Source organism: Esox lucius, chromosome 13, assembly GCF_011004845.1.
Source record: "Esox lucius isolate fEsoLuc1 chromosome 13, fEsoLuc1.pri, whole genome shotgun sequence".
NCBI lineage: Eukaryota > Metazoa > Chordata > Actinopteri > Esociformes > Esocidae > Esox > Esox lucius.
The window spans coordinates 25,974,733-25,999,712 of record NC_047581.1 but is presented as its reverse complement, the minus strand read 5'-3'; the positions used below and the strand labels follow the sequence as shown (position 1 = coordinate 25,999,712).

At 39.1% G+C, this 24,980-nt stretch overlaps 2 protein-coding genes across 2 annotated transcripts; both read left to right on the top strand.

Moving 5' to 3' along the window:
• Positions 1-11,542: 11,542 nt before the first annotated feature.
• tbx3b (T-box transcription factor 3b) lies at positions 11,543-14,886 on the top strand. The gene is made up of 7 exons (XM_020052454.2): positions 11,543-12,012; positions 12,120-12,387; positions 12,546-12,692; positions 13,093-13,169; positions 13,260-13,387; positions 13,481-14,004; positions 14,188-14,886. Exons 1-7 carry the CDS (start codon positions 11,591-11,593, stop codon positions 14,599-14,601), a joined length of 1,980 nt encoding a protein of 659 aa, XP_019908013.2. The 5' UTR covers positions 11,543-11,590; the 3' UTR covers positions 14,602-14,886.
• A 3,027-nt stretch (positions 14,887-17,913) lies between these two features.
• On the top strand, positions 17,914-24,446 carry tm2d2 (TM2 domain containing 2). The gene is made up of 4 exons (XM_010876660.3): positions 17,914-18,493; positions 18,668-18,755; positions 19,200-19,315; positions 22,753-24,446. Exons 1-4 carry the CDS (start codon positions 18,228-18,230, stop codon positions 22,964-22,966), a joined length of 684 nt encoding a protein of 227 aa, XP_010874962.2. The 5' UTR covers positions 17,914-18,227; the 3' UTR covers positions 22,967-24,446.
• The last annotated feature ends 534 nt before the right edge of the window (positions 24,447-24,980 follow it).

Genomic DNA, 24,980 nt, shown 5'->3' with positions numbered 1-24,980 from the left:
GTGATAAATAAAGTGTAATAAAAATTGTATTAACATTTCAGAGACTGTATGGAACTGTATGGTACATACAGTATGTCTTCCTTGTTGTAGGCATATACTCATATGTGTGAGCTTCCAACTAGATTTCTGGCACCAATTTTGCTCACAGCATTTTGAGATAAAATGTGAAAAGGGAGTCAATCCCTCACTACATCATACAGCTCCGGAAAAAATTAAGAGACCACTGCACCTTTCTCTTTCATTTCCAAAAAATGTGAAAAGAAAGGATTTGATTGAAGAACAGAAGGGTTTAATTAAGAGACCACTGCAAATTGAATGCTTCTGTTCTTCATTCAAAACTTTACTTTTAATTTTTTTGGGAAAGGAAAGTGGTCTCTTACTTTTTTCTGGAGCTGTATGAAATGTGTATGTAAAATATTTACATTTGAAATACATTTTAGTTCAGAATGACTTACAGTTGGTACATTAATCTCAAGATAGCTAGGTGAGAAAACCACATGTCCAATTGACATGATGCACACTTACATTCCAGCAAAACAACAGACATTATATAGTTTTTGACCACCAAACGAATGTTAATATACAAAAAAGCTATGCATAAAAAAATCACTTCTAATGAACTGATCAATACTGTCTGATGAATTTCTGACGTAGCAAAACTCTTCTGTTGTGAGTCATGGTTTAAAAACAGCACAGCATCTTGTGTTGGCACTTTTAGCTTGCATTTTAGCTTACGACTATCTAAATGAACAAACTGTGCACACACTCCAAAACACAAGCCATCAATTGAGGCTCAAGGTTCAGCCACGGCTTGAAAATGCAGTATGAGTGCAGCAATTTTATGTGTACTTGTATGAAGTGCACACAGCAAAGTATTTCTTTGGGATTGTTTAAACACTGGTATAAATACATCTAGTATAAGGGAAAGGCGAAAAACTTCAATCCCCTGGTCTAAGATGTGTTGTATGGAGGCCAGTGGAATGGTTCAGGTCATTCACAAAGAGATGCTAAAAATTCCTGGCATTTTTTTTGTCAAAGCTTTAGATCTCGATTTGAAGGTGGGAAAGAATCCAGCCTTATTGCAAATGTGGCAAATTTTCACTTAGCAATTAGTGAAAATGTCTATTGTCACATGTCACCTTGGTAGGTAACTTAGGACACTTTTCTGAAAAAAAAATCATGTAGCTACTGAGGTCAAAAGACAAAATCACGCTCAATGTGTATCGATTAATGGAATACCGTTGGAAATCCGGTTCTCCCAGAAGCAATATCAACACAAGAACTTTGCGTTGAAAACTTCACAAAATGGGTTTCCATGGCCGAGCATCTATATGCAAGACTCAAATCAACATGCACAATGCCAAGCTTCGGCTGAAATGGTGTTAAGCACGCTGTCACTGGACTGGAGCAGTGAAATCATATTCTCTGGAGTGATGAATCATGTTTCACTACCTGGCCGTCTGATAGACAAATCTAGGTGTGGTGTATGCCATGAGAATTCTACCTACCGGAATGCATAGTGCCTACTGTAAAGTTTGGTGGAGGAGGGAAAATGGTCTGGGGCTGTGTTTCAGTGTTTGGGCTAGGCCCCTTAGTTCTAGGGAAGGGTCATCTTAATGCTACAGGATATAAAGACATTTTATATATGGCCATCTCCATATTAATGCCCATGGTTTTGGAATGGGATGTCCAACAAGCTCATTCAGGTGTGATTGTCAGGTGTCCACATACATTTGTAGCTCCACATAGCATAGCTCCACACTACTTGTGTTGGAATAATCTTTTGCCACAGATAAACCGCTTCTTTGGGAGGGAGCCCTTGTTTGAGCCACAAACAATGCAGAAAGTAATGTAACGCCAGTAGACTCCTATATGAGTTGCTGTTCAAATGAAGCATTGCAGAGACACAATGATAACAGTCAATATTCACTTTGGGGCAGCATGTCTACAATAATGATTAATGAAACAACCTACATAAGATTTCATGTGATGTAGAGTTAGCTAGCTAAAGAAAAACAAAGCAAAAAAAAACCCAAACACACCCAATATGTTGTATTAGTTCTTGTTTTGTTCTGAATGATGATCGTTAAATAAAAATAGAGGATTAGTGGAATCTATGTTGCAGAACTCTAACCCAGCTTGGAAGCCTTTATGTTGACTCATTCTTGCCATCAGCTAACAAGTCAAAAGGCACCAACAGTGTTTTTTTCCAAGGAATTTAAGCAACAATGCCTGGCAGTGTAAGTACAAGACATAAAAAAATATGAGAATGATTGCTGAGCCATAAACATATCCCTTGGAAGGGTTTCTTGATGGATTAGAGACAGCTCTGGCCCTCATTATAGAGGTCCTTCTTGGCCTACCAGGCAGTTTTTAGGAAGTTCAAGATCCAAACGGCTGTTTTTTGTATGCCTCATAATGCTTGGTTTTAATAGACAATGCATTGGTCCTCATGTTCAGAGACAAGAAATTGCAGACTCCAAAAGCAAAATCAAAGCCAGAAACACCGGTCAAGACACATTTCTCAGTACTTTTGGTGCTTTGAAATAGAAGCATAGGGTTTGAAAAGTTTTCTTGTGAAAGTATATCCACAAATACTCTGAAATAATAGCTGAGTAACAAATATTTTATGTCAATAATTCTGATTGGGGTCATAAATAATTAAATTGTCCTTTAACCTCATAGTATTGGATTGATTGATTTTAGATTTAAAAAAATTGGAGTAAAGAGGGTACTTACAGAGGGAACTGTATAGTATTTAAGAATCAATATCTAATATTAATTTTAGAAGTCCTAAAATTAACATACCAGTAACAGATTTCAGTTTCACTCAAGTTATATACTGTTTGGGTATAAGACACATTATAAGAGAAAGAAGTATATCTGTAAGATTATCTGTTACTCACACATACATTGTTGAGGTACAATGTTGTTCATTTTTGGTGTGAGGTATCTGACAAGCTAGTTTACATCTTGAATTACTTTTTTAGTCCATCCCCTGGACCTCATAAGTTTTTTTTAGCAACCTATAGACTAGTATGATTTTTGTCTATTTATTTGTGGGCTATTAAATTTTTCTACAGAGGATGAGTCTGAGAGTCTGACAAGCAGACTTTTGGCCTCTGTTTGTCTTAATGACTGTTTAGGACAGTGGCTTGATATGGTCACAGCACATCGGTAGGGATTTATTTATTTATAAGGCTAATGACGGCAAACTTAATATTGGAAAAGCTGCATGGTGCAATGATCATCCACCAATTAGCACAGTCTGTTGACTGGCATAAAAGAGCACTTGACCTGTTTAGTGGACTAGTTTTCTAATGCAGGCGACGATAGCACCCTGAAATGCAACAGTCCTTAGTGCCAAATCTATGTTTTCCAAGGTGCTACTTGAGAACAAGCAGTCATTGCCAGGAAAGGGTTATGATTGTAGAGTACAGGGCACAGAAAGAGCACAGAGAGGGTTACTAGACTTTGTGTCCCGTACTCAATAAGGAAAAAATGCTGAAGGTAGCCTTTGAGGAATGTATGAGCACTATATTAAAAAATGGTTGCTTCTATGACAAATTGGTATTTGCCCATGTAGCGTATCTAGAGGAAGGAAGAGGGACATCAATAAACCAACTGTCCTTTGGAGCTCAAGACTAAGCCAACAAATTAACAGCTGACTTTTGGGTCAAATCCCCAGGGGTTGTCAACAGCAACCACTTACATCTTACCACAGCTGCTAGTTTTTCATACTGTTAAGAACTCTTAAGACATCAGATTGGCTGTGTATCCAACATTTCTCTGATCTTTATTTCTCCAGACTAAATATCTCAAAACCTCTGTACTGTAGGACATTACACATTATGATGTGATGTGTACAATACAAACCGGTCATGCCATATTAATATGCCTAACGTCAAATCCTGGTTATGGGATATGGAGTGGCTACCCAGAGGTGGAAAACCGGCACATTTCAAGTATGTGCTGCTCATCAAATTATCATCTTGTACTTGTACGATAACAGTTGTTTAGACAGATCGTTTTTATTGTGATTTACACCGATCAGCCATAACATTATGACCACCTGCCTAATATTGTGTAGGTCCCTCTTTTGCTGCCAAAACAGCCCTGACCCATCGAGGCATGGACTCCACTAGACCTCTGAAGGTGTGCTGTGGTATCTGGCACCAAGATGTTAGCAGCAGATCCTTTAAGTCCTGTAAGTTGAGAGATGGGGCCTCTATGGATTGGGCCTGTTTGCCCAGCACATCCCACAGATGCTCAATTGGATTGAGATCAGGGAAATCTGGAGGGCAAGTTAACACCTTGATCTCATTGTTGTGTTCCTCAAACAATTCCTGAACAATTTTTAATTTGTGGAAAGGCACATTATCCTGCTGAAAGAGGCCAATGCCATCAGGGAATACCGTTGCTATGACAGGGTGCACATGGTCTGGAACAATGCTTAGGTAGGTGGTACGTGTCAAAGTAACATGAATGGCAGGACCCAAGGTTTCCCAGAAGAACATTGCCCAAGGCATCACACTGCCTCTGCCGGCTTGCCTCCTTCCCATAGTGCAAAAGTGTAAAAGAAAACCAGATTCATCAGACCAGGCCACCTTCTTCAATTGCTCTGTGGTCCAGTTCTGTGCCCATTCAGCAGTGGTACAGGGGTCAGCAGTGGTACAGGGGTCAGCATGGTCACCCTGACTGGTCTACGGCTACGCAGCCCCATATGCAACAAACTGCAATGCACTGCGTGTTCTGAAACCTTATCAGCATTATATGTTTTAGCTATTTGAGCTACAGTAGCTCGTCTGTTGGATCGGACCACATGGGCCGATCCCACATGCATCAGTAAGCTCCCCGCGTGCATCAGTAAGCCTTGGACGCCCATGACCCTATCACTGGTTCACCGCTTTTCCTTCCTTGAACCCCTTTTGATAGGTACTGACCACTGCAGACCGGGAACAGCCCACAAGGGCTGCAGTCATTTAGCCATCACAATTTGGCCCTTGTCAAAGTTGCTCAGATCCTTATGCTTGCCAATTTTTCCTGCTTCTAACACATGTTACAGAATGTTCACTTTCTTCCTAATATATCCCACCCACTGACAGGTGCCATGATAACGAGATTATCAGTGTTATTCATTTCACCTGTCAGTGGTCATAATGTTATTGCAGATTGGTGTATATGCTCTTGTCTCAGCAGCATTTGAGAAGCGTTGTAGCCTGTGTTGCAGTCACACATATGCCAGTTTACGCCTTCATAGGAATTTCCATACATTCTTGTTGCTGCCTGAACAATGAACTAAATGTATCCACTCTCACATTATTTCCTTTTGTTTATAGCATAGCATTTAATTTGGTGCTGAGAGGGCTTAATTTATGCATAGCAGTTGGGCTGTCTGATACATTATCCTAATGTATACATCAAAGTAAATGCCAATAGAAAATCTAAAACAAACAAAAATGCAGTTAGTCAATGTAATTTAATTTTATTTTATTGACCTGACTGAGTTGGCAAGCTATCAAGTAACATGAACCTTCGCCAGCCTGCATGACAAACACTTTGATAGAATGAACAACCAGCATCGCACCAAGGGAACAAGCATTTTCCCAAACGGAAAAGAAATTCAGGTTCTGGAACATTCCAGAGGCATCTAGCCTGAAAAAGTAAAGAAGTGTCTATCCTTGTTACACCAGCCCATATAAATAACAACTAAGCAAAGAACTAACAACTGGACAATATGAAAAAAAGAACATTAAAAAAGGTCATTCATTTTTTTTTGCCCGGACTAGACAGTGGAATAATTTAATTTAATGCATTTGCTTACTAAAAATGTTTTCATTAACAAATAGAACTGTTATTTTAATATGTTGGTGACATTTTATTAAAGTAATAAGACACGCAGGTCAGTGCTGTACTGTATTTAGTCACAGGTAAATGGGTTGACTGGCCCTCCTTTCTCAGTATCTGAACCCAAACATAGAATTCTGGTCATTGTTGACTTGATCAATTTGTTTTGCATCTTCTGTGGATATAGAATGAATTGGAATATGAGTGTGCTAATGCCAATACTGGTACAAATCCACTTTTGGTCTGATATTTTCACATTTAAAATCTTTACTGACAAATCTACTGGGAATTGAAGTTACAAATAAATATTTCTCCCCACTCTGATGGTCAAAATCATTGCTAAAATGTTTCCATTATTGTTTATTCTGTTGTTTTTCATTTTGGTCATGAACATTTCATCTTATCTGTTCTGTTAACATATGCATGTACATACAGCTCTGGAAAAAATTTTGAGACCACTGCACCTTTTTCTTTCCTTTCCAAAAAGTCAAAAGGAAAGTTTTGAGTGAGGAACAGAAGCGTTCAATTTGCAGTGGTCTCTTTATTTTAAGCCTTCTGTTCATCATTCAAAACCTTCCTTTTCGACATGTTTGGAAAGGAAAGAAAAAGGTGCCGTGGTCTCTTAATTTTCTCTGGAGCTGTATGTATAATATATCTCAATAACAACAATGGGCTTATCAATAACAAGTCTATAAATCCTTTTATTAAGCTGAGCGGAAGAGAAAAGTGAATGAAAAAGGGTTGAGTAAGGACAAGGCAGGAGGTTGCTACAATCAATTTTCACACATTAGGACTATTAGCTTATTGAGAGGTGACTGACAGATTGAAGTCTTGCAGTTAAAGGGAGCTGTGTTGTGTCTGTGAAATGGTCCCTTAATTTCACATCCTCTAGGATCTGTGACTGGTATGTGTATTTCTTTGTTTTACCTTCCAGCCTCTATCTATGAAGGCTTTAAGACCTGTCACGGCACACTGATGCAGAGTAATGATACACACACACACACACAATACACACGCATGTACATACTCTCTATGTGTTTTTTTATATTTGTGTTTGTGTGTGTGATGAGGACAGGACACCATATACTCTCAGTAGAATGAGCTTTAGTAAAACACAACTCCATATTGACTTGGCAAATATGAGTAAACCATGATGAAGGTTTTTCAAATAGTTAATAACTTAGCTAGTGCTGTAATTTCAGAGAAAAGCTTAAGTCTCTATTTTACTTCCCTAATTTACTTTTTTCCCTTTAAATGTCTCAATCATGTTCAATTCTATAAGGCAGTTGAAACTCGGCTACAGAATTTGAAAGACAGGTCAAATTTTCCAGCAACAGCAAGCTATTGCAATGTCTAAGAATGTTTCTTTCTTTATTGTTAGTTAACATATGATTTTGGTGTTTAGACTGTGTTTCATAGTTGCATCTGGGTACAGACAAAAATTCAATCAATCAATCAATCACATTTATTTATAAAGCCCTTTTTACAACAGCAGTTGTCACAAAGTGCTTTACAGAGACACCCGGCCTTAAACCCCAAGGAGCAAACAACAGTAGTGTTGAATTTCAGTGGCTAGGAAAAACTCCCTAAGAAGGCCGAATTTTAGGAAGAAACCTAGAGAGGACCCAGGCTCAGAGGGGTGACCAGTCCTCTTCTGGCTGTGCCGAGTACCTTGTGTACAATGGAGCCAGTGGATGCACACATATGGTTAGTTTAGTGAGGATGTTAATCTGATTTCCCCAGTAAGTACAGTGAATGCTGCTGTTGGCAGCAAAGATAGCTGGTTAGCTTGTCCAAAGTATTTTCAATATCCAAAGTAAGTAAAGTCAGTAATCCCTGAGAAAGCAGAGAGTACAGAATGTGGCGAACACAAAAACAGCACCATTAACGACTAGTGGCTAACACTAGCTAGTCTCACTATGCTTAGTAGGTCTTCTTTTTGACATTGACAATAGTGCATTGAGTAAATTAGAAAATAAATTTCATTCAACATTCTATTTTTGGGCTAATATGGAACCTGATTTTGACTACTAATACTACTACATTACTTTATCTTTGAACATAATGGATAGTTGGTTTGGTGAGTAAAAACCCACACTACCTACTCATTTGAAAATGTTCTTTTAGTGTATTAACACCTTTATTAGCTGTCTCTTCAGAACCATTAAAGGCACTCATAGAGTAAAATACTGTAAAAAACAAACCCATTCTTTCCATCTATTTGACATTATTTAAATAACATTTGTCTTGTCTTGTGTGACAAAACCCTTACTACCATATGTATATTACAGCAGGTGTACAGCAATATAAAATACAGAATTACACTTGCCAACAGCTGGTTGTAAAGAAACTTTCTGTAGATTATTGCACTACTTTGGACCAGGACCCATAGGAATGTGGTCAAAAGTAATGTGGCACACAAGGAGTAGGGTGCCATGTATAGCTCTGAGGTTGTTCCCTTAACACCTCCGCTCCTCTGTTTAACTACATTCCTTTCACCTCCGAAGTCCAAATATGTTCGGTCGCACTGACTCGCAACCATTATGCCATTCATCAACGTTCAACTGTTTAAACATCAGAGGTTTCAGAGAGAAGGCATGGCCACAGCAGTCTGGAGAGAATCCAGTGTCGACCTCATTGTGAGCTGAGAATCCATGGCTAGCCTAGAGGAAATGACTCAATCTGTTCTCAGTGGGAATACAAAACGTAGCATACGTAAATCTATTTAGCAGACTCATGACTAAAATATCAGCGGAATTTGGTCATTTTGATGCATACTGGAGACGGACAATGCCATCATTGTTTGGGTTAACTCAGAACCTAAGTCTTTAATGATTACTCAGTTTGTTGTGTAGGGACTTGTATGAAGAATGGAACTGGAACAAGGAGTTGCACCCTGTCTCTATGGAAGAAAAATATCCTGTCGCCTTCCTAAATCCAAAAGAAATGAACTCCCGCCAAAACGTGATGTATCCGAGAAATCATAGACAAACTACTGCTGTGTTATCCCAGTTGTTGTCAGTTTTGCTCACTCCCTGAGACTGCACAACATCTGTACATTGTTTCCACTATAGTGTACATCAGCGCTTTCTTTGTGGATGACATCAGTGGGTGACAACATGAAACACATTTCCTTTTACAACTAGACTCTTAGAACGATCTCCTCGACCTCAACCAGTCAGGATTGACTACCCAACCAAGACCACTTCTCTGTGGCACAGAGCCTCTTTGCACAGCATACGCTGAATCTTTCTCCATGTTCTCATTGTTCAAGATCTACCTTCTACCTTCGACACTAAGAACCATCATATCCTCCTTTCCACTCACTCAGAGATGGGTGTCTTGGCACATTCTTGGGTGGCATCCTCCATGACAGGCTGCTCCTACCTCCCCAAATACATAAAAAGCATCTGAGACTCCCCCCAGGCTCCCACGACTGGCAACCCCCAGGGCTTAATTCTCAACTCATCAAGTCACTTGGCTCTGTCATATCCTCTTGTGGTCTTTCCTATCATGGCTACATGGACTATTTTTCTCCTTCCTCCCTTCTAAAACCGAAGTGGAGACAAGTATATCTGCATGCCTGGCCGACATTTCTGTTGACCAGAAGAGGAGTGGACAACAGCCGCTCTGTTGCCACTCCCACACGCTCACACAACCACAACTTCTGAAATAATGCTCGCAATTTCTATTATTATTTGTTTTTCTCTTCTCGCTCCGACTTCATTGAGTAAAGCCCTTCATGTCTCTGATGTCCAAACAAGGTCATAAGGAAGATGGTTTGCCGGGAGAGGTCATCGTTGGGCAGTGACCCAATAGAAATCTGTGGTTTATCCCTTGTGAAAGGTTTCACACTCAGCTTGTGGCCAAGCCCGCAGTAACAGCCAGGCGTGTTGTTTGCTCTCATTCTCTGTCCTGTTTCAGATTACTTACTGGGCCTTTGAAGTTGGCTGATAGACCGGCAGGGTTTTCCCCTTCCTCATCTGCCAAAAAAAAGATTGGGTCATCATCAGTCCCACCCCGTTGCTCTTTATGTAGGGTAACCCCAAAAGAAGAGAATACTTAGCTCAGGATTTGATAAGAGGCATGTTGGGGAAACTACAAAAAAATAAATAATCCATGTCAAGTAGTCTCCTGATTTCACTGCCAGGCTCTACGTGTCACAATCAGTTAGGTTGTTATACTGATTCACTGGGTCAGGTCTCCAGCACTGCACTGTATATAGGGACTTCCTGCATTGCATTAGATGATTAACTTGAAGCAACCTGGAGAGTACCAGTGATGCCTTGTGTCAATAGACAAAGATCCAGTTCTAAACCTCTGCAGAAAAGAAAATTTACATCACTGGTCTTTGTCAAAGCAAACCAATGACACAGGAACACCTGTCTGAGACGTTGTGTCCCGAACCTGCCGCTCTCACTCAGTAAGGGGTTTCACTAGAACGTTCCTAGCCTGCCATGGACCACTGAGCAATAAAAACCCTGTAACCAAATCCAGAGACTAATCCAGCCAGGACAATTGCTGGCTGCTAGCTGTGCAGAGCAGAGGCCATGTAGACTGTCCCATGCAGCACTGTTCTCATGTCACAAAGCTGTCACAGTATGGGTCCAGGAAACCACAGGCATAGAAATGGTGAGGAAAGACTGATGCACAAGTCAATACTTTTTAAAAAGCATACCAGCATTGCGGGTGGTATTGCGAGACTTATTTGTTGAAAGTTTTTATTTGGATGATTAAATAACTATTTGATGTTGAGATTGGATTTTATTTGTAGATGGTATAGAACCATGTACATCATTTGCATATTATACTGAAAAAATCTAAACAAAGGGCCCACTAGTGGATTGTCACATTATTCAAAACGGAAGTCTTGTTTATAGAGTTTATGTATTAACCAAAATACTTTTAATAATCACAAATGTTGCAAATTTGTGTAGACTTGTGTATAAACAGTTGATTCATGATAAATCTTTAAGCAAATATGAAGGTTAATGTCTGCAACTTTTGCAGACCACACTGACCTTCTCCGGTATGGTTTGTTAGATCTGAGCAAGACGATGTGGATAGGAGAATATCAAACCTTCACAGTAAAATGATTGATGAGATGTGAATTTCAGCACTACGTGCATGTGGACAGCTCCATATTGCAATGACGGGTATAAATCCTTGATTTAGGACTAAATATATGGCTCTCGGGAAATTTTGATGATAGAAAACAAAACTTTTGATGATGATGGCATTGAAACAGAATTGCATATCAAATCCACACTACTTGTTACCATAATGCCTACTGAATTCCTTTCCCACCTGACCTGTGAAACCACACCCATTATGTAATATAAAACTGCTCCAAAGTGGAAACATCACCTCTGGCTTCGTCTGAGTCACAACATATCTGGACAATTCGCGAGCAAGGCGCACGTATAGGTATTTGATGGGATATTGCTATTATCCAGGTTTCATTTTTCTCTCCTGGTAGTTCAATGCGTGAAAAATAAAACAAGAAAATTACTTGGAATGAGAGATGGAGATGGACATTTATCGAATGCAACCGTTTGCGTTTGTTTGGATTCATTTAAACACAAACTAATGCAATTGACCCACCGAAAATTCTGTACATAGTTACCATATTGATGTGCCTTACTTATTCAGAAATGTTTACTTATACATTTCAGCACGATAAAATGACGACACACTAAAAAGCTTGAGAAATCGCACAGACAGTCTAGCACAAACATTACAAATGAAAGAAGACACCGCTTGTCCTACCTTGAGAAAATTCACTTTCGAATGCGAGAAATACTTACATCATGAGATGGCATTTCATCCGTTTTTACCAAACACTGCTTCGGTTTTCAGCTTCGACACAATGATGTCCCATCAACCGTCGTTTTACCCTGCCACTGGGGTAACTTCCCAACAGTCTCTTACTTTGCCTGTAGCGCAAAGACAGCCAACGTTGGATCCGAGCAACACCGAAACGATCCTGTGCATATCCTCGTTGGAACAGCATGCTGCAAACCCGTCTGCCACGCTCAGGCCTCCTAAAACGCTGAAGAACGAGGACGTCATCGAGGATGATCCAAAAGTTCACTTGGAGGCAAAGGACCTTTGGAAACAGTTCCACAAATTCGGCACTGAAATGGTCATAACCAAATCAGGAAGGTACATGGTTTGAAAGATTATCCATAACCATATTATAACGGTTTTCGTTAATGTTTGAAAGTTAATGGGACTTCGGTTTCAGATCAGTTTTTTTTTCTTTTCTCCAGGCGCATGTTTCCACCGTTCAAAGCTAGATGTACTGGTTTGAACAAAAGGGCGAAATATATTTTGCTTATGGACATGGTGGCGGCCGACGACAGCAGGTACAAGTTTCACAACTCCAGTTGGATGGTTGCAGGAAAAGCAGATCCTGAAATGCCAAAGCGGATGTATATACACCCAGACAGCCCTGCTTCTGGGGAAGAATGGATGTCAAAAGTTGTCAATTTTCACAAACTAAAATTGACAAACAATATCTCGGACAAGCATGGGTTTGTAAGTTACAAATGCATGAGTATGGTTTTAGCCTAATAGTTATTATTGCCAACCATTTTGACTAACGTATTTTGCTTTTCATAAACTGAATTGTTAGATTTTCTTATGGTCAATGATAAGAATAAGTTATTTTAAATATGTGCTGTCTTCATTTACAGACGATTCTTAACTCAATGCACAAATACCAGCCGAGATTTCACATTGTGAGGGCCAACGACATCCTCAAACTGCCTTTTAGCACGTTCAGGACATTTGTCTTTCCTGAGACGGAATTTATTGCTGTAACTGCATATCAGAACGATAAGGTATGCCCTTCATCATTTCACTAAGCAACAATGGACAATATCTGTTATATTGGTAACTCCGGGATATGGGAATAGCTCATTACATGAATCACACATATTTGTACATTTGTAAAGAGGTTATAGGCCTACACTCTCAGAAAACAAGATCCAGAAAGGGTTGTCTGGCTGTCATCTTACGGGAACCCTTTAAGAACATGTTAAGGTTTCAGGTAGAACCCTCTAAAGGCCTAGCTATAACTATAATTAATTTGCATATGTTTTGGTACCGCTTACAAAAATATTTCATTTGAAACATTTAATGGATACTGGGCTGCTTTATGAGTCTGATTAAGATAATAATGTTAAAAGCAATCGATGGCCTAATGTTTATAAACAATACAGTCATTGTTTCTATTTTCAGATTACACAATTGAAAATCGATAACAATCCTTTCGCTAAGGGTTTCCGTGACACTGGCAATGGTAGAAGAGAAAAAAGGTGAAATAAAAAACTAAATCAGTATAACCTATAAAAAAACTTTTAGAAACGCTGTCAATGGGTTTCTAAAAAAAAACTTTTTCTGAGCAGGAAACAACTAGTGATAAATATACCTATATTGAAGTACAGTGGGACGAAAATGCAAGAAGACGAAGACACGTCGGGTGATTGTTTTGACGAGGCTTCACTGAAAACCGCTGGGAACTCAAAATCAACTGGTGAGTTCATGTGATGAGGTTTTATAAATATGTATCCTCGTCTTGTTTTCCTTTATAAACAACATGCATTTAATCATTTTCTAATCATGTTAGAATTCTACGAAAGTGACAACGAACGTTTTCAAGAATTTGGAGATGGCCATAGCTTTGGACAAGACGTGCGAAAAATCTCAACCACTGAAGAACTAACCCCTGACCCAAATGTTACCACAACCCAAGACGGACTAGCAGACAGGCCAGCAACCGACTCATTTTATACCAGAGCTGACTCAGATGATCCAAAACAGGATAATGTGACTATCAAAGCTGACGGCATGACACGTTGCTTTGGAGCAAAGGCGCTCTTCCATCATCCCAGCGGGTTTTCCCGTTATTATTCATATCCTTTGGACACTTTGGGTGTCGCTCACCGTCTCCTACACCCTACCCTATACAACTTCCACAGAACAACTTTCTCAAATGTGGCAGCGGCAGCCATGGGGCACATGCTGGCAGCTGTATCGTCTAGCGGATTGTCCGAAATGAGCACGACTGGTACCCCAGTATCTTCTTTGGAAACAGGATCAGGAACATCAGGATTATCCTCGAACGTTCAGCAGCATTTTATGCCATCTCAGGTATGCCAAACAATTGCCCAACAATTGCCCATTCTTTTTAATTCAGAAGAAGTACTCAATATGTTGCAGTTATGAGCCCATAACGCACACACATGAAGAGGCTCATTTAAGTCCTTATTAATTGAAAATGACTGCCAAATAAAGTCTGCCTGCCATAATTGCTTTTTGTTTTTTCTATAACAGGGCCTCAGGGTTTCTCCATTTGGTGGTATATTCCCATACCCCTACTCCTATGAGGCTGCGGCGCCTGCTCTCTCCACCACGGCATCCACAGTAAATCGCCCAGGGCGCCCTCGTATCCAGTTCAGACCCTACTCAATTCCTAGTAGCGTACAAGACCACGGTTCCACGCACCCAACATCTATTCATCTTATGGTTGATAGAGACATTTATTTTCACAGCACTGGAAATAGCACCACTGCATCCCCGTTGGACTGTAGACATAGGCCTACGCCAGAAGTCAATAGCGATTTTGTGCCAATGGGTTCTGGTGCGTCAGCAGCGAAACGAATAACCAGCAAGGATCGTATGGATCAACTTCAATGTATTCACCAGTTGGTCAGCGGAATAAATTCATACAGAGACTTATCTTCCTAGGGTCATATATTTGACGATTAAAATAAGTGTCTTTACAGACCAATGAATGAAAATAGAAATGTTTGAAATCACACCAAAAAGCGTTTTAAAATGTGTTATAGTGCACTGTGTATGCATAATAGATAGACCTTTTTAAAGCTAATGTAATAGGCAAATGGTTGCGGTTGTGTGTTGATGATTCTGGAGGCTAAGTTGTTCACTGATTGCAGATATGTTCGATTACAATAAATCCACAATGTTTTTACTCAGCCAATTACTTCAACGTTTTGAACCTATGTTATCAAACCGAAGCATGTTGGAAAATATTATGTAAGTCTTGACGAAATCGTTAACCAGATTGAAGAAATTTGTTTTCTATTCAGATTTTTTAATACTTGTTTGAAAAGCAAGTATTGTCAGGCTAATGATTAAAATTTTGTTATTTCATTTTCTGTAGGCTAGATCTCACTATGTGCGTTATAAATTGAAAATAATGGTCAATATATATATTTATATATTTTTTTGGGGGGGGGCACAAAACCTTGTATATTTATATTTATTCAAATGTGTAGGCTAATTGATGTGACGGGTATAGGCCTGTTGCTTTTGGTTATAAAATGTTTCTATATATTTTTAGGAATTCACTTGAACTAAATAACGAAATGATCATGTTTCAACTTTCAATTCTCATGGTATATTTTATTTTAAACGAAAGAGGTTACAAGTGTTGTGTTTTGAACGCGTTATATTACACAAGTTATATCAATACATTAATACTGTTACTTATTTTATTGCATCTTATTTTTGTGATGCAATAAAATAGATATAGATATATTTACGTCACTATAAATTGTAGTTTATATCTTTCCTAGCTCAATCTAGAGGTTATTCTTATAGGTTAAGTAAACCACGCAAAAAGCAACTCAGTTAGATTATACTAATCACGCTTGAAGGCGATTTCATTCGACATTACTTAACATTAATCTTCGTCATCCGTTGTGTTAGATCGAACTGAGAATGTGCAGAAATCAAACCAGGCACTCAGTTGGAGTAAGACAGTTTCATCTAGTTCCAACATTTAGTTTATTTCTACCATAAACATGCAAAAACCCAAACCCCTAGTCTCGGGTCTGCTTATAAGTGTGTTCAGTTCCTTTGGAGTTTTCTTTACTTGGAGTATCGTTCACTATTAAACTATGGGGGAAACCCTAAGCCCTTCACGGAATTTTTTTTGTTGGTATTTTTATACATACATGTTCCTAAAAAAACAACAACATATAAACAACCTACGCGCTCACCTACACCAAAACGAAACCATTAAAAAGAAAACTACAAAACATACAAACATTACCGGCATTTAAGATCCAAATTCATATATTACATAACCTGGGATCCATATAAAGCAAAAAATTAAGGGAAAACACATTTTGTAAACCTACACAGAGATTTTAAATACAGTGGCCGTAGGGGTTGTTTGAACCTTCCTGCGGCTGTATTTATAGACTCTGTGATGGTTTACAAAACGTAAAAGCTTTAATAATAATAGCCTCGGATGGTTCATTAAGTGCTGCGAAGTCTCAGAAAATTCTGCAAAGTTTCATGAAGTGCTGCAAAGTTTCAATAAATAACTCAATGTTTCATTAAAACGCCACAACATTTCCTAAAGTGCTGAAAAGTTAAAGAATCTGTTGCAAGGTTTCATAAAGTGTTGCAAATGACTGAAGATACTGCACATTTTCATAAAGTACTAAGGAGATTCATAAAGTGCTGTGAAGTTTCATACAATGCAGCAACATTTCAGAAAATGCTACTAAGTTTCATAAAGTGCTGTACAGTTTCATCAAGTTGCAAATTTCAAAACATTCTGTGATGAATGGTACATCATCAAAGAAATGCAAATAGATAAGAAATCCATCCATTTCACACCTCAGAAGTAGACCAAGACATCACAACCCATGTCATGTTATAATGGTTGTTGATTTAGCTGGATGTGAATTTGATCATGTGACACTCGCAGAATACCATTGTGAAGAAACAAATACTAGCTTCCTAAATCTTATTGTAGTTCTTTAACTACTCAGAATGGTCAAATTATTGCAATTAAGTATTGAATGACCTAAAAGAGAAAAAAGAGAAAAGATAAGACATTTGTACATTTCAGTAAATTAACTCATAATCCACATCACGGGAGCACCATCTTTATCTTAAGCTGTTTAATCCAATATACTGTATGCCCAATCCTAGTATATTAATATGTTATCAACACAATTATAGTAGAATTGTAAGTGTAAATCAACAATTCAACATTGCCTAGCGTGTAATTGTGATTTACAGCGTTTCCATTTAAAATAAATCAGTTTTCATTACTAGAATTGTATTTGAATTGTATTTAAAAGCTATTAGAAGATAGAAGCTAATAATGCACTATTGTGGTCATGCAAGCACCATTAGAAAATTCGGCTGCAACAATTCCTCTGGGGGTCGTATTTTGCCTTAGAATATGGTGTAAAATCATGGGGTGTTCTAATTGTATAATTGCTGGCTTTTTTCCTACGCCCGTACCATTGGCTACAATACTGCAATTCATTGCCGACATCGGCTGCATTCATTGAATATGGATTTTATTTTATGGAAATGTTACATAATGATGTACAAATAGGAATCCTTCTCACTGTTTAGACAGTTAATTTTCATAAATTGTAAGTAAAAACTTTTTAAAGTAACTTTTCTTTTGAAAAATTCCAAAACTCTGTGTCCCGGAAGTGCTATTTAACGCTCACAAAACAGGATTAGCGTAATTGTAGTAGCGTCATGCTGGCAACATAAGAGATTCCGTAGCAACAATGTGGCATATAGTATATTTTTTCTGTATGAGTCAATATGTATTTCATATGCATTGAGTTACATTGTGGCCAATGGTATGGACGGAGTAAAATGCCAGCAACAATTACAAATACACGGTGTCCCTTGATTTTGTGTGTGCATATAATCACTCTATAGAGTCTCCTGAACATTTCCTACAATACATTCACGTTCGCGTATAGAATTGTTTTTCATGTATAGAGCAATATATATAGTGTCTGTTATAGTGTTTTGCATTGGGGGCTAAAGAGTGTGTAGGCAATACTGTGTTGCTAGATGTAGCACACCATTCACCATGATTAAACAGGTTTGACTCACTCTACATACTCTCCTGAACATTTCCTACATTGCTTTCTCTGTGGAACATTGAATCGTTTTTGATCTATGAGGCAATATGTATTCCATTTTCAGTAGTAAATCGTCAGCCTCCTTTATTTTGAAATGTTTCTAATTTTCGTGACCCGGAAGTGTTTTTTAATGTTGCTTACAAGACGCAGATGTTGGTGGTCCTGTTTCAATCGTTACTCCACTAATTATTTGAACGACACATTAATTCCTGTAAATGTCATTTTCCCACATCTACGGCGGCGCTGTCGATAGGAAACTGCTTATAAGCAATAAGGTATTATCGTAGATGTGAATCATTTTAGCTTGTTAGCTAGCTAGCAATTCAACGATAAACCAGCATTGCTTTCATGGACGGCTTCTCAAATCCAACGTAGTCAAACATCTTACAGAGTAGGTCGCTACCACAACATAGATGCAGTTCAACCAGTATTGAGAACATGGCTAGGATTTCAATTAACTACATTTTGCTATGCGGGCAAGTTCTCTTGCTACTTTCAGTGTTGCTTTTACAATGTTTGGACGGAATACACTCCCAAAATTCTTCGGACTCTCCTAGACAGAGAGCAACAACAAAAGCTGCTTTTAGAGAACAATCGCCACAAGATAACGTTACGACGTATATACTACCAGTTGATCACACGAACAGTTCTATAGACCAATATGAATACAGTCCTCCGTCACCAGTAGTCCTCTGCAGATATCTGTAAGTATTGTTTTTGATTTATATAACAGAGCCACATTTCGGTATCACCTCTGCTCTTTTCAATGCATTTCTGTCAACAGCGGTCGAGAATGTTTTGGCCCTGATCGCTTCTACGCAAGCGCCACCCATAAAATACACTAATCAACATGTACCATTCTCTGTCTACATATGAAGACCAGATGAGTTTGTACACTGTCAAGATCCAGTGGACCATGCACAGAACCACACTGCCATTCAGGAGATGGGACATGGTTGTTGGAAGGTATGTCAAACCCCCCCCCCCCCCTTTCAGGTTGAACAGTCAGGTTAAATGTTGGAATTTCATTCTTCAATAACAAAGTTGTCATGCTTTTAAATGTGATGTAGTATGGCATCCCAGTGGTGCCTTATTGCTATTATAAACCCTCAATTAGAACAATAACACATTTGTCATATCCATGGCAATACTGTCTCTTGTAAAACGTGTGGTTTGTATACTGATTGGCTTATAGCTTTGGCATATGTAAGCAATAAAAGTCACCATAGCTTTCAGCCAGTCAAGCATTCATAATTCCAACAACCACATTTGTTTTCTATGGACCCCATGCAGTGTATTTGCTGCTTGTGGTAGTTGCTCAAGGGTTCCTAAGAAAATCTTAATTTGTAAGATGTCCTGTACTGTGTATTATCTCATCTGTCATTCAACTATATCGCCACCTTGATTTAGTTTGGAGGGCAGGTACACAAAGACGTGAATCACACACAAGTCATCTGCACCGCACTGGATGACATTGAGTGTGCTGGACCCAGGGAGTTCCAGAGAGGGAATGTGCCATGCATCAAGTAAGGGAGAATCTAGCTACTGTACTCGACCTTCATTTCTGACAACCACATTTTTCATTGGTTGTTTTTGCAGGATGATAATAGTAATAAACGGTTTATGGTACCGACACCCTGCAGAGTTTCCCACTTACAAAGCATGTAGAAGTCTGTAGTTTTTATCATAGGTGCTCTTCAACTGTGAGTGACGGAATCCAAAACAAAAATCCAGAAAATCACATTATGATGTTGAAGTAATTAAGTAGCATTTTATTGCATGACCAGTATTTGATAAATCAGAAAAGCAGAACTTAATATTTGGTACAGAAACCTTTGTTTGTAATTACAGAGATCATACATTTCCTGTAGTTCTTGACCAGGTTTGCACACACTGCAGCAGGGATTTTGGCCCTCTCCTCCATACAGACCTTATCCAGATCCTTCAGGTTTTGGGGCTGTCGCTGGGCAATACGAACTTTCAGCTCCCTCCAAAGATTTTTTATTGGGTTCAGGTCTGGAGACTGGCTAGGCCACTGCAGGACCTTGAGATGCTTCTTATGGAGCCACTCCTTAGTTGCCCTGGCTGTGTGTTTCGGGTCGTTGTCATGCTGGAAGACCCAGCCTCGACCCATCTTCAATACTCTTACTATTTTTGTGGTTGTACTCATCCTTCTTCTTCCTCCAAATACAGCGAGTGGAGTTTAGACCAAAAAGCTCAATTTTTGTCTCATCAGACCACATGACCTTCTCCCATTCCTCCTCTGGATCATCCAGATGTTCATTGGCAAACATCAGACGGGCCTGGACATGCGCTGGCTTGAGCAGGGGGACCTTGCGTGCACTGCAGGATTTTAATCCATGACAGCGTAGTGTGTTAATAATGTTTTTCTTTGAGACTGTGGTCCCAGCTCTCTTCAGGTCATTGACCAGGTCCTGCTGTGTAGTTCTGGGCTGATCCCTCACCTTCCTCATGATCATTGATGCCCCACAAGGTGAGATCTTGCATGGAGCCCCAGACCGAGGGAGATTGACCGTCATCTTGAACTTCTTCCATTTTCTAATAATTGTGCCAACAGTTGTTGCCTTCTCACAAAGCTGCTTGACTATTGTCCTGTAGCTCATCCCAGCCTTGTGCAGGTCTACAATTTTATCCCTGATGTCCTTACACAGCTCTCTGGTCTTGGCCATTGTGGAAAGGTTGGAGTCTCTTTGATTGTGTGGACAGGTGTCTTTTATACAGGTAACGAGTTCAAACAGGTGCAGTTAATACAGGTAATGAGTGGAGAACAGGAGGGCTTCTTAAAGAAAAACTAACAGGTCTGTGAGAGCCGGAATTCTTATTGGTTGGTAGGTGATCAAATACTTATGTCATGCAATAAAATGCTAAATAATTAAAAATAATACAATGTGATTTTCTGGATTTTTGTTTTATATTCCGTCTCTCGCAGTTGAAGAGTACCTATGATAAAAATTACAGATCTCGACATGCTTTGTAAGTAGGAAAACCTGCAAAATCGGCAGTGTATCAAATACTTTTTCACCCCACTGTATCTTTTCAACACTGAAGAAAGGACATTTTGCTACAATGTAAAGTAGTGAGTGTACAGCTTGTATAACAGTGTAAGTTTGCTGTCCCCTCAAAATAACTCAACACAGCCATTCATGTCCTCAGAGTTCTTTGCCATGTGGAACTTCCAGTGACCAGAATGAGGGAGTGTGAGAGCGATGACACCAAATGTAACACACCTGCTCCCCATTCACATCTGAGACCTTGTAACACTAACGAGTCACATGACACTGGGGAGGGAAAATGGCTAATTGGGACCAATTTGGACATTTTTACTTAAGGTTGTACCTACTTTAGTTGTCAGCGGTTCAGACATTATTGGCTGTGTGTTGTGTTAATTTGAGGGGACAGCTAATTTATACTGTTATACAAGCTGTACACTCGCTACTATTTTAGCAAAGTGTCATTTCTTTTGTGTTGACACATGAATCAAATATTTAGAAAAATGTGAGGTGTGTGTGTGTGTGTGTGTGTCAACCAACTGGTCTGTTGAATCTACCAATTGGTCTGTCATCTATCCAGCTTGTTTGTGATTTCTTTAGAACAAGAAAGCCCACTTATCACAGTAATGCTCATTCCTTATAAGAAATAATATAAATGTTTTATAAATGAAGAGAAAAAGAAACCTTCTGAATCCTGTCACTGTTGACTGATTATAGCTTAAATGTGCAAAGAATAAAAGTTAGGCAACATTTTTCTCTCTTGAAATATGTTGTATTTCTTCTCTCCCCAAACTTTTTCAATCGGAACCGGGATTCGATAAGAACCGGATTTGATAAGCAGAATCGGGAATCAATGAAATTGAAATGATGCCCAATCCTGGCTGAGACTGGGTTGTTTCTAACCAGTTTATGGTGCTAACACCCTGCCGACGTTTGCTGCTCTATCCCGCTCCTGTGACTGTTGTTGCAGAAGACAAGAGTGCAAAAAAATCATGGTTGTTTGGCGAAAGTCTGCATTTTCACAAAATAAGCCCCCCAAAATTGCTGTGCAATACAAACATTTACTTTTCTTTATCTTGTGCTAGTATGAAGTTAAGTGAGTTATTTTGGTTTGAATTACTCTGTGGTTTCCAATGTTTAAATTTTATGGTGTGAATAACTTCAATTTCACAATTCACTCATCAGTTCACTTCACAGACCACTTCACCCCTTTAACTGTGCATTGATGTCAGATTGGAGTGTCGATTTAAGGAGTGGTGCTGGTTGTGCAAACTAATGCCACACAAACACACACTTACCTTGCACTGCTAAAGACCGGAAGAGAGGGCTATGGTTTGGAGGATCCATGAAACATTTCTAGTAATAGCGGGTAGTCTATTCAAATATAACAATTGGAATTTCAAATTTAATCTTATGGTCAAGAGATGTAGATAAACCATCTGGTTATCCGTGGACTTGAATTCGATCAGTATCTTGTGGACCATGAATCAAATAGATTAAATAATCCCTATCAGTGTTTGGGTTGTTTCTTACCAATTGTAATATCATAACCAATAACAAATTCTACCCACCTGTGTTCTGGCTCTGGCCCAACCTGTTATTTTTGAAACCAGAATTTTTAGGTTCACAATTTCTGTGCGATAGAAAGTGTTCTGGAGGTACCCCAATAGACTCTGGGGTACACACTAATGTTTGCGTGTGTGGCTTAGTGTTTTGCTGGACCAAGGAGTTTGTATATCCATGACTGACTTCGACGTTGACTTTTTACTCTGTCTCGCCTTAGAAAAGGAAGCTAACCTCACATTACCACTAGAGGGCAGCATTTACAAACTAATAACCGTAGGGTTTCATAATGTGCCCAGAGAGGATGTTCACCTTTATTTTCCGTTGCTTTTAATGAGCTCCCCTGGTCTTTGCTTCCTGTTATTGACACAGCCTTTTGGTGATTTCAGATACACCGGCCACTATTTCATCACCACTCTGCTCTACTCATTCTTCCTGGGGTGCTTTGGAGTGGACAGGTTCTGCCTCGGGCACACCGGCACGGCCGTGGGCAAGCTGCTGACCCTGGGTGGTCTGGGCATCTGGTGGTTCGTGGACCTCATCCTCCTCATCACCGGAGGCCTGATGCCCAGTGACAACAGCAACTGGTGCACCTTTTACTGAGGCCAGCGAGGATGGGCTTGTTGACTTTAAGGTGGGTTAACTTGGCTATGATCGCTTATCAGTCAATTACAGTTCAGGGCAGCACGACCGTGTCAGATGCCTCTCTGTCCCGTTTCCCAGAGCGTCTTGTCATCTGATGGGCTGTTGCTTTATGTTTGGCGCGCGGCACAGGTTACTGTTAATCGCACTATAATAAATTGCATGTCAGCCGGTTCTGCTATTGAAACCAAGCTTTAGTGGATTGTTTCTCACTGGCTGAAAACTATGGGTCGGAGGGAAAGATGTGGACCATGGTTGAGTGGTTGCCATTTTTGATATTTATGTATATCTATTGTATGTTTCTTTTGGGTGTAAATATTCTAAAGCCCTGAGCTGTTAAAGGAAGAATCGGTTACTAAGTTGTCCATATGAAAGAGCATGGGTTTCTTTGTTTGTATGACAAAATCATCTGGGCTGTCTGACCATATAATGTGAACCATATAAAAAGTTTTTGCTTTGTCCAATCACTGAAGCTTTGCAAGTATGTCATTAATGACCCATTTGAGCAGTTCAGAATGTATCTCAATACATATTGATGATCATAGTGTAGTCTCCAAGTTTCTTGTTAAACCTATTGTAAGCCATGCTCGTTATTTGAGTAATAGGATTTAATTCCAATTCCAATTTCTAATAATTCCCACCACTGAACTGAAGCAAAAGTTCCACAACAATTCCCTTGGGACTCCCATCACCACAATGTTGCATATTGTAATGAACAGGTAACTGCAGAACAAGTCCCATTGCCCATTATTTTATATAAGTGATTTTCAAGGAGGGATGATTGGGCACATTTGGCTGGAGGTTTGACTGACTACTCCACTCCCTGAGCTTTCATGTTATGCCATCACCGTCTCAGTCCCCCAGTTGAGCCCTAACTAGACTGGTGGATGAGACTGTGTTTTTCATGAACATCAAGAAAATACCAAATTAAATGGTTTCTCATGGAAGAATGGTGTGGTGATGCATTGTTGCAATAAAGAACCAGATTCTTATAGAATGTCAAGGCACAGGATAGCTGTTGTTTTGACTTGTGGCCGTAAGATGCTGTATTGTGTGATCTTTATTTTGGCAGTGAAATTTGTTATTTTCCTGTTGGCTACAGGTGGAAGGGTTTAACGCATATTTAGCTTTCGAAGTAAAAAGTGATTAACTGGTTAATTTAGTTAAGAGATTAAGATGTTAGGAATGGTTTATGTAAACATAATTCACACTTTTTTCGTGTACTGAACTATCACTATTGGAGAGTAAAAATACAGACTTCTGTAAATCTCGACAGAATATGGATTAAATGTATTTATGCTGTATTCATGTATCTGGTAAATGTTTGTAGAATGAAGTGCTGGGAAAGTATTTCTACCTAGTAGCCATTTGCCTTTCTCACTATATGCTTTCTATCCCTGTACATCAAGTGTTTGCTGTTCAATAAAACGTTTCTTGTTAAGGTTTGGTACATTTATTTCTACCACAATCCTATGCTGAATCTGTAAGTTATTGCATCTCACTTGCGAAAAGATGGTTCCTTTTTTCTGTGCTTACTTCGATGTGCTTCCTTATTGATTGTGTTCCTGTGTTCTTGTTAAGTTACTTTGTTTAAAGCACATAGGAGTCAAGATTCTGCTGCCGCTAAGCATTCCAATACACAGGGGAAAGTAAATCAAAGGTTTCCAAGCCAAGCTCTTCAAGATTTTATTTTAAAATGCGTAATACGTTTTCAGAGATGTCATTCACCACTTTCAGAGGTACAAACAGTAAAATGAATAAAACCGGTTGACTAGAACTGCCTGTACTGACTCTACAGAACATTTCCTTAGTATATTGCATTCAATTGCTCTGGTAGAGACACACTGCAGCACAGTTCATAAGGGACTGCTGTCATCACAATGTAATTGTTTTAAGTGCTAAATGATAAGAAATGAAATTTGTGTATGAGAAATACAAAGTATATTAAATGCTGGTGCTTCAACACGGGTATATA

What these genes read in the sequence shown, in the direction of transcription:
- tbx3b (XM_020052454.2), top strand. Translation starts at nt 11,591, where the DNA reads ATGAAAGAAGACACCGCTTGTCCTACCTTGAGAAAATTCACTTTCGAA. An exon ending in TCTCGGACAAGCATGGGTTT is followed by an intron (nt 12,388 to 12,545) that starts GTAAGTTACAAA and finishes CTTCATTTACAG; the next exon opens with ACGATTCTTAACTCAATGCA. An exon ending in AGCATTTTATGCCATCTCAG is followed by an intron (nt 14,005 to 14,187) that starts GTATGCCAAACA and finishes TTTCTATAACAG; the next exon opens with GGCCTCAGGGTTTCTCCATT.
- tm2d2 (XM_010876660.3), top strand. Translation starts at nt 18,228, where the DNA reads ATGGCTAGGATTTCAATTAACTACATTTTGCTATGCGGGCAAGTTCTC. An exon ending in TGGGACATGGTTGTTGGAAG is followed by an intron (nt 18,756 to 19,199) that starts GTATGTCAAACC and finishes ACCTTGATTTAG; the next exon opens with TTTGGAGGGCAGGTACACAA. An exon ending in GGGAATGTGCCATGCATCAA is followed by an intron (nt 19,316 to 22,752) that starts GTAAGGGAGAAT and finishes TGGTGATTTCAG; the next exon opens with ATACACCGGCCACTATTTCA.